This window comes from Microcaecilia unicolor, chromosome 1 (assembly GCF_901765095.1).
Source record: "Microcaecilia unicolor chromosome 1, aMicUni1.1, whole genome shotgun sequence".
Classification (NCBI taxonomy): domain Eukaryota; kingdom Metazoa; phylum Chordata; class Amphibia; order Gymnophiona; family Siphonopidae; genus Microcaecilia; species Microcaecilia unicolor.
In genome coordinates, this window is record NC_044031.1 from 40,990,958 (window position 1) to 41,003,764 (window position 12,807).

A 12,807-nucleotide genomic window follows, 5' to 3' on the forward strand; every position below is an offset into this window, starting at 1 on the left:
AATGCTCAAAGCAGTTTAAGCAAGCAGGAGAGGCTTCGGCCTGCCTAAATCGCTTGAGGCCACCCAACTGCCATTAGCGGTACTTAACTGGGCAGTACCACTGCATATCGGCTCTAATCGGCCATATTCAAAGTGGACAGGACAGGGGTGTTACAGGGGGTGGAGTTTGGATGGAGCCAGCAGTTTTGCGGGTGCTGGCGATATTCACTGAATTGAGGACAGATCAAAAGCAGTCCTAATTTCATCTATTCAGCTATGTGGCGCCAGCATTGAATATCAGCTGGCATCCACATAACTTCCGGGTCCCGGCCTAAGTGTGCTGATTCCCCTCTCTCCCTCACCCCCAAAGTACATCACCTGCCTTACCCCTCTCCCTCCCTCCCACCCCTCGAAGCACATCACCCATCCGATCCCCCTTCCCCCGATGAGGCAAGATCCACACTTCCCAGCCCCTTCCAGGTCTATTTCCCCTCCTATCCACCCTCCACTCAGGCTAGGCCTCTCCCAAGCCTACCTAAAGTCCCTGGTGATCCAGTGGGGGTGATGGTGACCTCTTGCAACAGCCTCGTGGTACTACCAGGATGGTTGATGTGCTTTTTTGGGGGGAGGGGGAGGGAGGGAGCTCAGAAGAATATGTTCTTAAGAGATGGAGATTAGGGCATTACAGGACACCTGCATCTCTTCTGCAGGTTCCATCCGATATTCAGTCAGGACCTGCACAAGCTCTGGTGGCCAGTACGACTTAAACTAGCCAGAGATAATCAGTGCCAATGTCCACACATTGCCTTGCACTGAATATTCAGGGTTAATTTAGCCAGCGACAGTGTTTGAAAAATGCTGACCACTGCTGGCTGAATCAGGATGCCACTTACATGCTCCCTTACAGAAGAGCGCTTAGGTGTTTTGCTGCCACTTAAGCACATATTCTGTACACTTATGCACTCAAGTGGCCTGAAAGTAGGCGATACTGATCAGTTAGAAAATCCATTAGCCCAGTGCTTACCAAACCTTTTCAGGCCATGGCTCCATGGTTGTGGCTGCAGTGACCTCCTGAGTTTGCTGAGGTACGTCAGAATGATGTGCCTATGTACTTCCAGGGCAGGTCACAACCTCAAACATGGTGTGGCGACCGGTTACCATATGGCTCCAGAAAAAGGAGGACGGATTGAGCCAGCCGGGTTTTACTTCCATTGCGCAATGGAAGTAAAACCCGGCTGGCTCAATTACGTCCATTGAAAGCAATGGAAGTAAAACCCGGCTGGCTCAATCCGTCCTCCTTTTTCTGGAGCCATATGGTAACCCTAGCGCCGGCCTGCGACCTCATTTGGGAGCGCGACCCACAGTTTGGGAAGCCCTACATTAGCCCATGCATCAGTAGGCAGGGTAGGCATCTAGGAATTTTCTAGCTGGGTTCTTTATATGGAAGTCCAGGAGAAAAGCTAGAGTAATTCCAAAGGATATAAATAGAGGATTTGTAGCAAAAGTTGTTCCTCTTTTTGCCAAGCTAACAAGTGGAAGGCAAAGCTGCAGTATCAGCGGGGGTGGGCGCTGGTTAAATCCCATAGCAAAGTAAAGAAGGAATTTTGGGTGCTACCTTATCCCCAGACAAGGAAAGGGAGAAACAAGGAATGCTACTTCCTGACTAAGCAGGCCAAGATTGGTAGGAAAATTCAAGAGGCTTGTGAGTGTTAGAGGATGCCGGAGAAAAGAGAAGAGAGCCCTCCATACCACATACTGTCTGCCTTTTGAGCCATCCTGAGAGGAACCTGACCCCGAAAGCATGTTCACCCTGAGTAGTGTATCTGTGTTGGTAGCAGTAGCATCTGCTAAGAGCCTGGAGGTGCTTGTATCAGGAGAAAGAAGAAGGGAGCCAATAGGCAAGTCTAGAGAGGGGAGTAGTTTGCTAAGTACAATAGGGTAAGAGAGTTAGTACAATGAGACCTTACATTCCAGAGAAAAGGAGGATGTGTGGTTCCAGATAAGAGGAGAAAACTGGACTCAGACAACAGAAAAGAGAACCTTGAGGGAAAATTTCATACAAATCCAATGAACCATAAAAAACAATCTTGTACTTATATTCATCTCCTCCCCCTTCAATATTAAACCTGTGGCAGTCAGAATTTTTTAAACACTGTCTGCCCAGGCTGTTTCAGACCCTGATTTTCAATACCGGGCCATATTAAGATACCGGTTCTGAATACCCAGGTCTTTAGTGGCTGCTGGAAGTTGTTTGGGTATTGCTCAGAGCCATCTGGGCATGTTAGGACAGGTTTTTTTTTAATCTTTTTTTGTTTGTTTCATTTGTACCCCGTGCTTTCCCACTCATGGCAGGCTCAATGTGGCTTACATGGGGCAATGGAGGGTTAAGTGACTTGCCCAGAGTCACAAGGAGCTGCCTGAAGTGGGAATCAAACTCAGTTCCTCAGGACCAAAGTCCACCACCCTAACCACTAGGCCACTCCTCCACTCCACTCTAACTGCCTGAATAGTTATCAGGTAACCTGTACTGAATATCGGTGGTGCCCAAATAACTTCCCTTTCTGCCTTAGCTCCATCCCTGGACCACACTGATAGTGCTAAGGAGATCAGAGCAGATACTCAGTAGCAGGGGCAAGCTGACCATACAGACATTTGGGCAGGGCCCAGAGGGTCTGGGGGGGGGGGCTCAGTGCCTCCCTCCCCCCCCCACCTGCATACTACAGCCCCCACCCCCGAGCCTCAGTGGGCCCTCTTCAGGCCTACTTTGAAGGGCAGGGCCCAGAGGGTCTGGGGGGCTCAGTGCCTCCCTCCCCCCCACCTGCATACTACAGCCCCCACCCCCAGCCTCAGTGGGCCCTCTTCAGGCCTACTTTGAAGGGCAGGGCCCAGAGGGTCTGGGGGGCTCAGTGCCTCCCTCCCCCCCACCTGCATACTACAGCCCCCACCCCCAGCCTCAGTGGGCCCTCTTCAGGCCTACTTTGAAGGGCCCTGGTAGTCTAGTTGCCTCTTCAGGGGCAGGAAAGAACCCCACTCTTTCCTGCCCGGTGCATTGCTCTGTCCACAACCATCATATCTTCAAAATGGCTGCTGAGACCCGCGAGACTGCTGCGGGAAGTTTCGGCAGCCATTAAGAAGGAGCGGCGGTGCTGGGTAGAGCAGTGGCGGCAGGCAGGAAAGAGTGGAGTTCTCCACTCTTTCCCGTCCCCCAAAGAGGCCACTAGATCACCAGGACTCTTCAAGGTAGGCCCAGGAAGCTGTAGTGTGCAGGGGGTGGTGGTGCTGGAAACAAAGGTGAGGGCAGCAGCCCAATGACTCCTTCTGCCCGGGGACCCAAATCACTGTCAGCCTGCCCCTGTTCAGTAGCACTCTCTGGTCATCCGATCAATCCATGACCATCTACCCTTCCGGAAAGCACTAAAAACCCATTTATTCAAGCAAGCCTATCCAAATGACCCAAACTAATGAACCCATCTACTTAACAAATACCAAGAGACAACGACATTGACCCAATCTACACCTCCCACCTTAATCCATTCTCCACTACCTATCTCTACCAACTTATCTATTCTACTACTCGGCTTTACTTAATCTATACCCTCACTACAGTGTATTCCCTATTACTGTGTAAGTCGCATTGAACCTGCTTTGAGTGGGAAAGTGCGGGATACAAATGTAATAAATAAATAAATTAATTAAGTGCTCCTGAACACTGTTCCCTCTAAGCTGAGTGGGAGTCCTCCACCTACAGTCCTGCCAGTGGGAGAGGTGCCGTTTCACTATCATATTTTCAATAGTGAGGGACAGGCAAGCTTTACACGACTCTAGAGAACCTGCCTCTCCCTAGTGATTGAAAACACAATATTGATGCACCGCCCCCTACTGGCAGCAATGCAATTGGAGGATTTCCACTTAGCTTAGAGGGAACAGTACTCCTAAATGTCTGTGCTGGAGAAGTTAATGGGGTAGAAGCCACTCCTATCTGGTTAACTCCCACTAAATATTGACCCTATAATTTGTATTCACCCAGTACACTAAAGGGTTGCCATTCAAAAGGGTTTGACTAGGTAGGAGAGGCTCCTGCCCAGTTAAACCCCGCTGAGTGAGCTGACAGCTGATATTTAAGGGCACTTAACCAGTTAGTGCCACTGAATATGTTCGCTTACTAGCCATCCCTTAACCGGATAGGTTAGGGATGGGCTGAGGGTGGAGTTAGGGCAGAGTGTCAACTTAGTGAGTTAACTTCCGGGTCAGCAGACATACTTGGATATTCAGTGCTGGGAATCCAGCACTGACTATTTGGGATCTGGAAGCAGATTGCCAGCCAGTTATCACTGTAGGCTGAATATCAGGCCCTAATTTTTCAACCAACTTTTCTGGGCTTTGGTTTATAAGTATGGTTGGAGAGATGTGCATGTTCCAGGTAGGGGGCTTTAAGGTTCTCTTCATCCCCCCCCTCCAAAAACAAACAAACAAAAGTAAAGCAAAACAAAACAAGAAAGTCCTTTGTAGAGTCAGAGCCACTTCTAGCCAAAGAATTCACTACACATTAGCAACGTGTATAAAACATGATAAACTCCTCTTTATCGTGCATTCATATGAAAATGGCTTAGAGCACTCGATGGAAAGCTGCATCAGAAGTGTCCTGTGCAACATTTCAAAAGTACTTAGATCAAACAAGAATTCACATTAGAGAGTTCCACAGGGCTAGAAATTTAACCTATCCCCCACTGCAGTCTAACGCATACCTGCTAAGATCCATTCCAATCCCAACCAACCCTGCAATTAATCTCCTCCATCCTGACCCATACCCGCAAGAGTCAACATTATTACTTACTCACTTGCAGCCTTCCCTTTCCTCCCAACTCCAACAGCCTCCCGCAGTTATTTGGATGGTATTCACTATTCAACCAGTGAGTGTTTCGAGCCTCAGTCTGGTGTTCCGGCTGCCTCTCTGGATATTCCAAGCCTCATTCTGGTGCTCCAATCTCCCAGTGCACTGCGAGCCTCATTCTGGTATCACCAGAAATTTTGACAACACTTCCGCCGGAATCCCACGATAACTTCTTTCATCCTTGTGGGATTCCCGCAATCACCATTCCCATGCATCTCTCTAATTCATATCACGTAGAAATTATAAATTGTGGGGTGAACACTGATTTTCCCATCCAAAATGTATCTGTTTTGCAGTCTCCTAATGCTTAACAGAAGTTCTTAGGTGATCAGTGGCTGCTGCTGACTGCCTAGAGTGCCTTTGAATGCTGACTAGTGTATATGTAAGTTTCTGGTTTTATATATTCAGCATTGTCTGCCTAATGGTAACTCTGGCCACATAGATAGTAGGCCTAAAGTTAGCCAGGTAAATTTATATGGATAACATAAACTGGTTATATTTAGGGGAAGATTTACTTGGTTAATCCTTGCTGACTATCCACACCTAGATTAAGTAGCCATAATATCATGCTCAGGAGGGGTAGGATCAAGAGTACCTGGCTGGAACAGTGGTAGAGGCAAAAACAATAATTATATTTGGAAAGAGAAATTGGGAGGACACAGGCGACCCTTAATTGTGAAGGGAACTGGACAGAGTAGATGGGCCGTACTGTCCTTTTCAGCAGTTCAATTCTCTGTTTCTACAAACCCTTCTGCCTCTACCTGCAGGATCGAGAAGAAGGAAGAAGGGAGAAATGCAATGAAGTGAAACAAACCAGAGAAACTGGCCTGGGTCTTCCTGGTATCTTCAGCTTCTCAAGAAGTCGTCACTAGGCAGAGGTAAGTGCTTAGAAAGATACTGAAGGGAAAGAAGCAGAAATAAGAACATTCTGAATGCAAGCCAGTATCTCCAAGGTGAGGGGCAGGAATGGAACAAGTCATCATCAAAGTAGTCATCTTATATGGTCATCGTTACCATCATTTATTTAGATTCTATTGCGCCCCTATCAAGATCCCAAAGTGGACTGCAGCAATAAAAAATACATATTTAGAAACAAATTATTTATAAACAATAAAATTGTGTAACAAAAATACAATATACTACACGTATGAAACAGAACACAAAGTAAGAAACAAAAAGTAACCCCTACAATGTCAGCAAAAACAACCAAGAAATGATAAAAACATTTCAAAATTCACTAAAAAAACATGTACAAAATTATATATTAAAAAATCATATTCTAGTCATGTGTTCGAGGCCTTAACACAGAGACTTAGAACTCTGAAAATTAAATATTAAAATGTATCAACATTAATCACACGTTTTCGCTGGTTCTGTATACCTGGAATTTCAATGCTGGAGCCCAGACACGGCCAAGCATTGAATTTCAGGGTATAATGTCTGCAGCAGTCAGCAAAATGCTGATCGTCTCCGGCTGCATATTGAACCTGTTGATTTTACTAGGATTCAGGGGATTTATTTTGAGCTGTTTAAATCTGGAATAATGAATTATTTTATTTGTATTTGCTAAGCGTCTTTTCCCTGTATAAGCTTTGTATTGTATCCTGCTTTGCCACCTGTATTGGTTTTGAGTAATCACATTTTAACATAAACAAACATTATATATCTTCTAAAAATCTGCCCAGTTTACTTTTGAATTGATTTTGGAGGTTGATTCCCTAAATTCAGGCGATTATGTAGGTGACTTGATGGGCCATATTGGTCTTTTTTTTGCCATCATTTACTATGTTACTATGTATTGAATTGGCTGTGTTGGCATTGCCGCATGGCTTGGTAAACAGGGGGGGGGGGGGGGTGGAATTTATTGAGGGCCAATGATGGATTCCAGACAGGTCAATAATACAAAACAGGATTTAGTAACAAATGTTCAGCAGAAAGACTCAACATAGTGCTGTGTTTCGGCATAAATGCCTGCCTCAGTAGTCTCAAACATCTAAATCACTTAGGACACAGCTATAAAACCATAAAACATCACTCCAAAGTGAAACAAGTCTTGGCATGAATCCCTTTTTCACAAACACTCTGAGCAGCAGAGTCGGTACGAAAAAACGTATAGCATGTAAAAATATAGAAACGGATATTTACACTAACTCTAGGGCTGTCTGTACCTGTAATGCAAGAGTTGTGTCAGGTTACTTACACAAAGTAAGCACCTATATAGGCTTCTCTGTAGATGTCTACCCATGGTACCCTGTTATAAAATTACTTTTACAATGCATGGTGTTCTTTGCCTGTTGAGTTGCGGATAATTTCTTCTTATTTATTATTTCGGAAACAATTGAAGACTTATTTGTTTAAAAAATTTCTTTGTTAGGCTTTACTTTTTCATTTTTTTTCCCCTTATTTCTCATTTGTAATCTGTATTTTCCGTTATCTGCTTTGAACCTATTGATGGGAGTTGGCGGAGTACAAGTACTATTACTATATATCTTGGGGATCAATGACCAATATTCTATGTGATGAGTTATCAGTGAAAAAATAACAATAAAACTGAACAATTTCATAAAAATAAGGCTGACTGCTGCCGTGTCATGCGTCGATTACTAGGACATATAAACAACCATGGAGAAAAAAAACCTCTTTGATTTAAAATGTTTATGCTTAATCAAGACTTGATATACCACCTTGCAAGTTAAAAGTCAAAGTAGTTCACAAAAGAAAACCTAGAAAACAATTTAAAAAAAAAAACGTTAATAGATAACTGGAGTTTAGGTCAGACTGAGGTAGGCCACACAGAACATACTGTATATAGTTATGAAGAACTGTGGTGGGTCCCATGTGGACATTGAGATGCAGTATTCTGTTCATATTCACTTCAACATGTATGAAACCTCCAGAAGCTTTTCAGACACTGTTCTGGACATGGCTCTGTCGTTTCTTTCTTTACAATATCCGTAAAATCCGCCCCTTTCTTTCCGAGCACTCTACCAAAACCCTCATCCACACCCTTGTCACCTCTCGTTTAGACTACTGCAATCTGCTTCTTGCTGGCCTCCCACTTAGTCACCTCTCCCCTCTCCAGTCGGTTCAAAACTCTGCTGCCCGTCTCGTCTTCTGCCAGGGTCGCTTTACTCATACTACCCCTCTCCTCAAGTCCCTTCACTGGCTCCCTATCCGTTTTCGCATCCTGTTCAAACTTCTTCTACTAACCTATAAATGTACTCACTCTGCTGCTCCCCAGTATCTCTCCACACTCGTCCTTCCCTACACCCCTTCCCGTGCACTCCGCTCCATGGATAAATCCTTCTTATCTGTTCCCTTCTCCACTACTGCCAACTCCAGACTTCGCGCCTTTTGTCTCGCTGCACCCTACGCCTGGAATAAACTTCCTGAGCCCCTACGTCTTGCCCCATCCTTGGCCACCTTTAAATCTAGACTGAAAGCCCACCTCTTTAACATTGCTTTTGACTCGTAACCACTCACCTCCACCTACCCTCCTCTCTTCCTTCCCGTTCACATTAATTGATTTGACTTGCTTAATTTATTTTTATTTTTATTTATTTATTTATTTGTCTATTAGATTGTAAGCTCTTTGAGCAGGGACTGTCTTTCTTCTATGTTTGTGCAGTGCTGCGTACGCCTTGTAGCGCTATAGAAATGCTAAATAGTAGTAGTAGTAGTAGAGATGTTACCCATGTGCAAAGGCTGCTGTCTTGCTTATCCTTGGAGAAAACCTACTTCACTTTTTAACATTTCTATTTCTAATTTTATTTTTTCAAATCTCCTCTCTAGTCTCTTCAGCAAGACAAGGTGTCCCTTCCTCAAGACAGGAACAGATTTGTCAGTATGAAGATGAATTTCCTTCACTCGTTCTTCTGTTACACAGGGAACGGAGCAGTTGCAGGACATCAGAGCTTCATACCTTCGTGAACCTTTGAGCTGCTGATCGACTAATGAGTTCCTCTTTATTATAGGGATGTTTAGTAGTACCGTAATACTGAAATGAATGTGGGAAAAGCTGTTGTGTTGTCTAGAGTGGGATGAGTCTGTTTAGGAGAAGGTTACTGCCTTCTAAAGAGGGTGTCTATCTCCTGAGGGAGGGTGTGTTTCTTATTGTCAGAACATGATGCTGGTCCCAGGCATCTTGATAAATTTGATTTTGGTTTATTGTTAAGTTACAGAAAAGATTAAAGCATCTCTGTCTCCCTCTTGTTTGTTTTTTCTTCTTTGAAAATGGTGATATAGGCTGAGAGCACATAAAAGAACAGCAGTGGGAATACCCAAGGAAAGAGTTCCTTGCACACCCTAATGCAGCTTTCATTGGGAAGCGAGACACTGGCCAATGTCAAGTTACAATGTTTGATTATGGTCACCTCAAAAATTGCTGGTTTGAAGAAGCTATAATCTACTATCGTATTGACTGCAGCAAAAACGCTGCCATTGATGCGGTTATCAATATTTGTCCACAGTTGTCCCCTTAGAATGAGACTCAATTGGAAGTGTTTGCATCCTCTAAATAAGAGGTTCTCAATCCAGCCCTCGGAACATACCCAGCCAATCAGATTTCCAGGATACTCACAATGAATATGCACGAGATAGTTCTACATATGATGAGGGTAGTGCATGCAAATTTATCTCATGTACATTCATTGTGGATAGTGTGAAAACCAGACTGGTTCAGTGTGTCCCAAGAACTGGTCCGAGAACCCCTGCTCTAGATTAAGATAAATTAAGAGATTGAATATTTTTTTCAGTTTTTATTCCTGATTGCACAGTCAGGAAATAATGTTTTTGAATGTTTAAAATATCTGTGTTTTTTTTTGTGAACCACAATAGCTAATTAAACTAGAAATACTTCATTACAAGAAGTGATATCGATAGACCCAGCCACATAAGAAGAGTCCTGAGGCGGGCCAGTGGGCCAAATCACGGCCGTGTCAAGTCATTATTGCTGATCAATAAATCTTTTAGACCATACAGCATTATCATTTTATTGAGTCACCTTCGCTGTCTTCTGAGTGTTATCTCTCTGAGGTTTTGTTCTTCTGTATTTTTCATTACACCGGTATCATCATTGAGGTATTTGGGGGTATTGATAGATTCTACTCTGTCTTGTGAGCTACTTATTTTAACATTGCTTTTTATGCCTTACGACAATTATGTGCAGTGCAGAGCTATGTTAATGCTCATTTCTTGAAGACGCTCTTACATGCCTATGTACTATCAAGACTGGACTACCCGCAAGCGAGCCTTCTCCGGAGTAGCCCCCACACTCTGGAATGCACTGCCTGAAGGGCTGCGCTTAACACAAGACTATCTCTACTTCAGGAAGCAGGTGAAAGCTTAGCTCTTCAACCAGGCCTTTAATGGAAGAAGTAACTAACTCGTTAAGTCTCACTCACACACACAAGGAGTACTTAGGCTGCATATACTGCAGTAGGACATGTTTATACAAGCCTACCCTAGCTGAGATAATATTTAACCATTTCTCTGACCTCATATGCAACTTTCTTTAAATCAATCACCTTACTTTCTAACTCTTCCTACTTTCTTACCCTTCTATATGTTATATCTTTGCTTTACCTTTCGCTATCACTTATAATGTTCTATTATGTATTGTGTTGACATTGTAAACAGTATACCATGCCATACTTTGTATTGATTTTTGAATATTTTTACTGCTGTAATTGTCTATTGCTCATGTTTGATCTATTCTTACTGTACACCTCCTTGAGCGAATTCCTTCAAAAAGGCAGCAAATAAATCCTAATAAATAAACACAGTCTATGCAGGAGTTCTGGAGTACCAATAAAAATAACTGCAGACATTACAAAGTACAGCCCCAAATGTCATCTTTGCTGGCTTACGTGCGCATGAAAAACATTTTGTGTGCAAGTTTTCAGACTTGACTCAATGTGCATGGAATAGCCTATTCTCACAACATAGAAAGCCAGCGAAAATTTGTGCATCCAGTTTCTAGGTATGTGCACTCCCTTTCTGACCCATGTGCGCACGCACACAGAGCGTGATGCTCAGTTTTGCATCATGCTTGTAAGTTTGACCATGCCCAGCCTTTATTAGCTCATTTACATAGGTTGCTCATTTTTTAAAAGGTTTCAATATAAGATATTGCTTTTAACATTTAAAGCTGTCCATGAACATTCTCTGTTAGCCTCCCTGCTTACTTTATATGCCCCCCCCCCCCCCCCCCACACACACACCTTACATTCTCTTGATGCCCACCGTATGGTTCTCTCGCTTCCAGCCTCAGCAAGGCATGAGTGGACAAGAAGGAGCACTTTTTACTTTCTGGCACCTCATTTATAGAATAGTCTCCCAAACCTTTGGAGAGAGGAACAATCCTTCATTCAATTTAAATCCCTTTTAAAAACTTTTTGTGTTTGTTTTTTTTAGTCTATCAGGATTAGGAGCTGAGATTCTGCAGGCAGTTAGGAGTGCCTATGTCAATTTTTTGTCCATGAATGCATTTTTTTCTTCTATTTTTGTGTGTGTAGAAGTAGAACAGCCATACTGGGTCATACCACGGATGACAAGAGATACAGCTGGGCCCGGGGCAGGACCGCCTTACTCCTACCACTACCACTCGGACTGCTCCCAACATTCACACTGCCCACGCATCTTCCTGTCACTGTGTTCAAGGAGGTACCTCATTGCCTGTGTCTGACTGCTCCTCCGGCCTTGGTCTGTCGTCTCCTGCTCCTGTGTGCCGGGACCCAGATGATTGTATTAACGCAATATTGTGTTAATGCAATCATCCGGGTCATGGCTCACAGGAGCAGGAGAGAGACAAACACAGAAGCAGGCAGGTAGGAAGCTTGCTGGCGCCAGGCCCCCCCCCCCCTTGGAGACCAGGCCTGGGGAAGTTTGCCCCCCTGCCCTGGGTCAGATCAATGGTCCATCTAGCCCAGTATCCTGCTTCCAGCAATGGCCAATTTAGATAACAAGTACCTGACAGAATCCCAAATAGTAGCACGATTCATGTTACTGATCCCAAGAACAAGCAGTAGCTTTACCCATGTCTATCTCAATAGCAGACTATGGACTTTTCCTCCAGGAACTTGTCCAAACCTTTTTTAAACTCAGATACACGATCCGCTGATACCACATCTTCTGGCAATGAGTTTCAGAGCTTAACTATTCACCGAGTGACCCAGTACCATGTAACTTCCTTGAGTATTCCCTAGTCTTTGTACTCTTTTGAAAGAGTAAAAAAAAAAAAAAAGCGATTTACATTTACCCTTAGCCGTCTCTTTTCTAAGCTGGAGTCCTAATCTCTTAAGCCTTTCCTCATATAAGAGGAGTCCCATCCCCTTACTCATTTTAGTCGCCCTTCTTTGAACATTTTCTAATTCTGCTATATATATATTTGTAAGATAATACGGCCAGAATTACACACAATACTCAAGGTGTGGCTGCACCATGCAGTAATACAGTGACATTATAATATTCTTTTGTCTTATTTTTTTATCACTTTCCTAACAATTCCTAGCACTCTGTTTGCTTTTTTGGCTGCTGCCACACACTGGGCAGAAAGAAGACTTCAGCATACTGTCTACAATGACACCTCCATTTTTTTCTTAGATTCTAACTCTTAAGGTGGATCTTAGCATCAAGTAACTATCATTTAGATTATTCTTCCCCATGTGCGTCACTTCGCATGTTCCACATTAAATTTGGATTGTTTCCTATCTGATAGTTTCTTTCTTCTTCCTTTGTTTGGTTTGTAAACTGCTTTGATTTGCATTTGCAACACTTGTGGCATATCAAGAATAAACAACTTAACCGTAGCCATGCTTGCATTTAAAATTAAAAGTGGAAGAGAGAAATAAATTATGATTCCTTGGTAAACCAAATTAAGTAGCACCGTGGATTGAATTGTGGAGCAATAAAGATGTTGGGATTAAAAAAAAAAAAAT

At 43.5% G+C, this 12,807-nt stretch overlaps 1 protein-coding gene across 2 annotated transcripts in view; it reads left to right on the forward strand.

The window, feature by feature from the left end:
- The window catches only part of LOC115465520 (retinoic acid receptor responder protein 2-like), a 34,186-nt gene extending 25,105 nt beyond the window's left edge, over positions 1-9,081 (forward strand). For both annotated transcript variants that reach the window (XM_030196052.1, XM_030196045.1), the window contains 2 exons: positions 5,638-5,748; positions 8,663-9,081. In XM_030196052.1, coding sequence (XP_030051912.1) covers positions 5,638-5,742 — 105 coding nt within the window. In that variant the 3' untranslated portion in view covers positions 5,743-5,748; positions 8,663-9,081. The remainder of the gene's footprint in view (positions 1-5,637; positions 5,749-8,662) is intronic.
- The last annotated feature ends 3,726 nt before the right edge of the window (positions 9,082-12,807 follow it).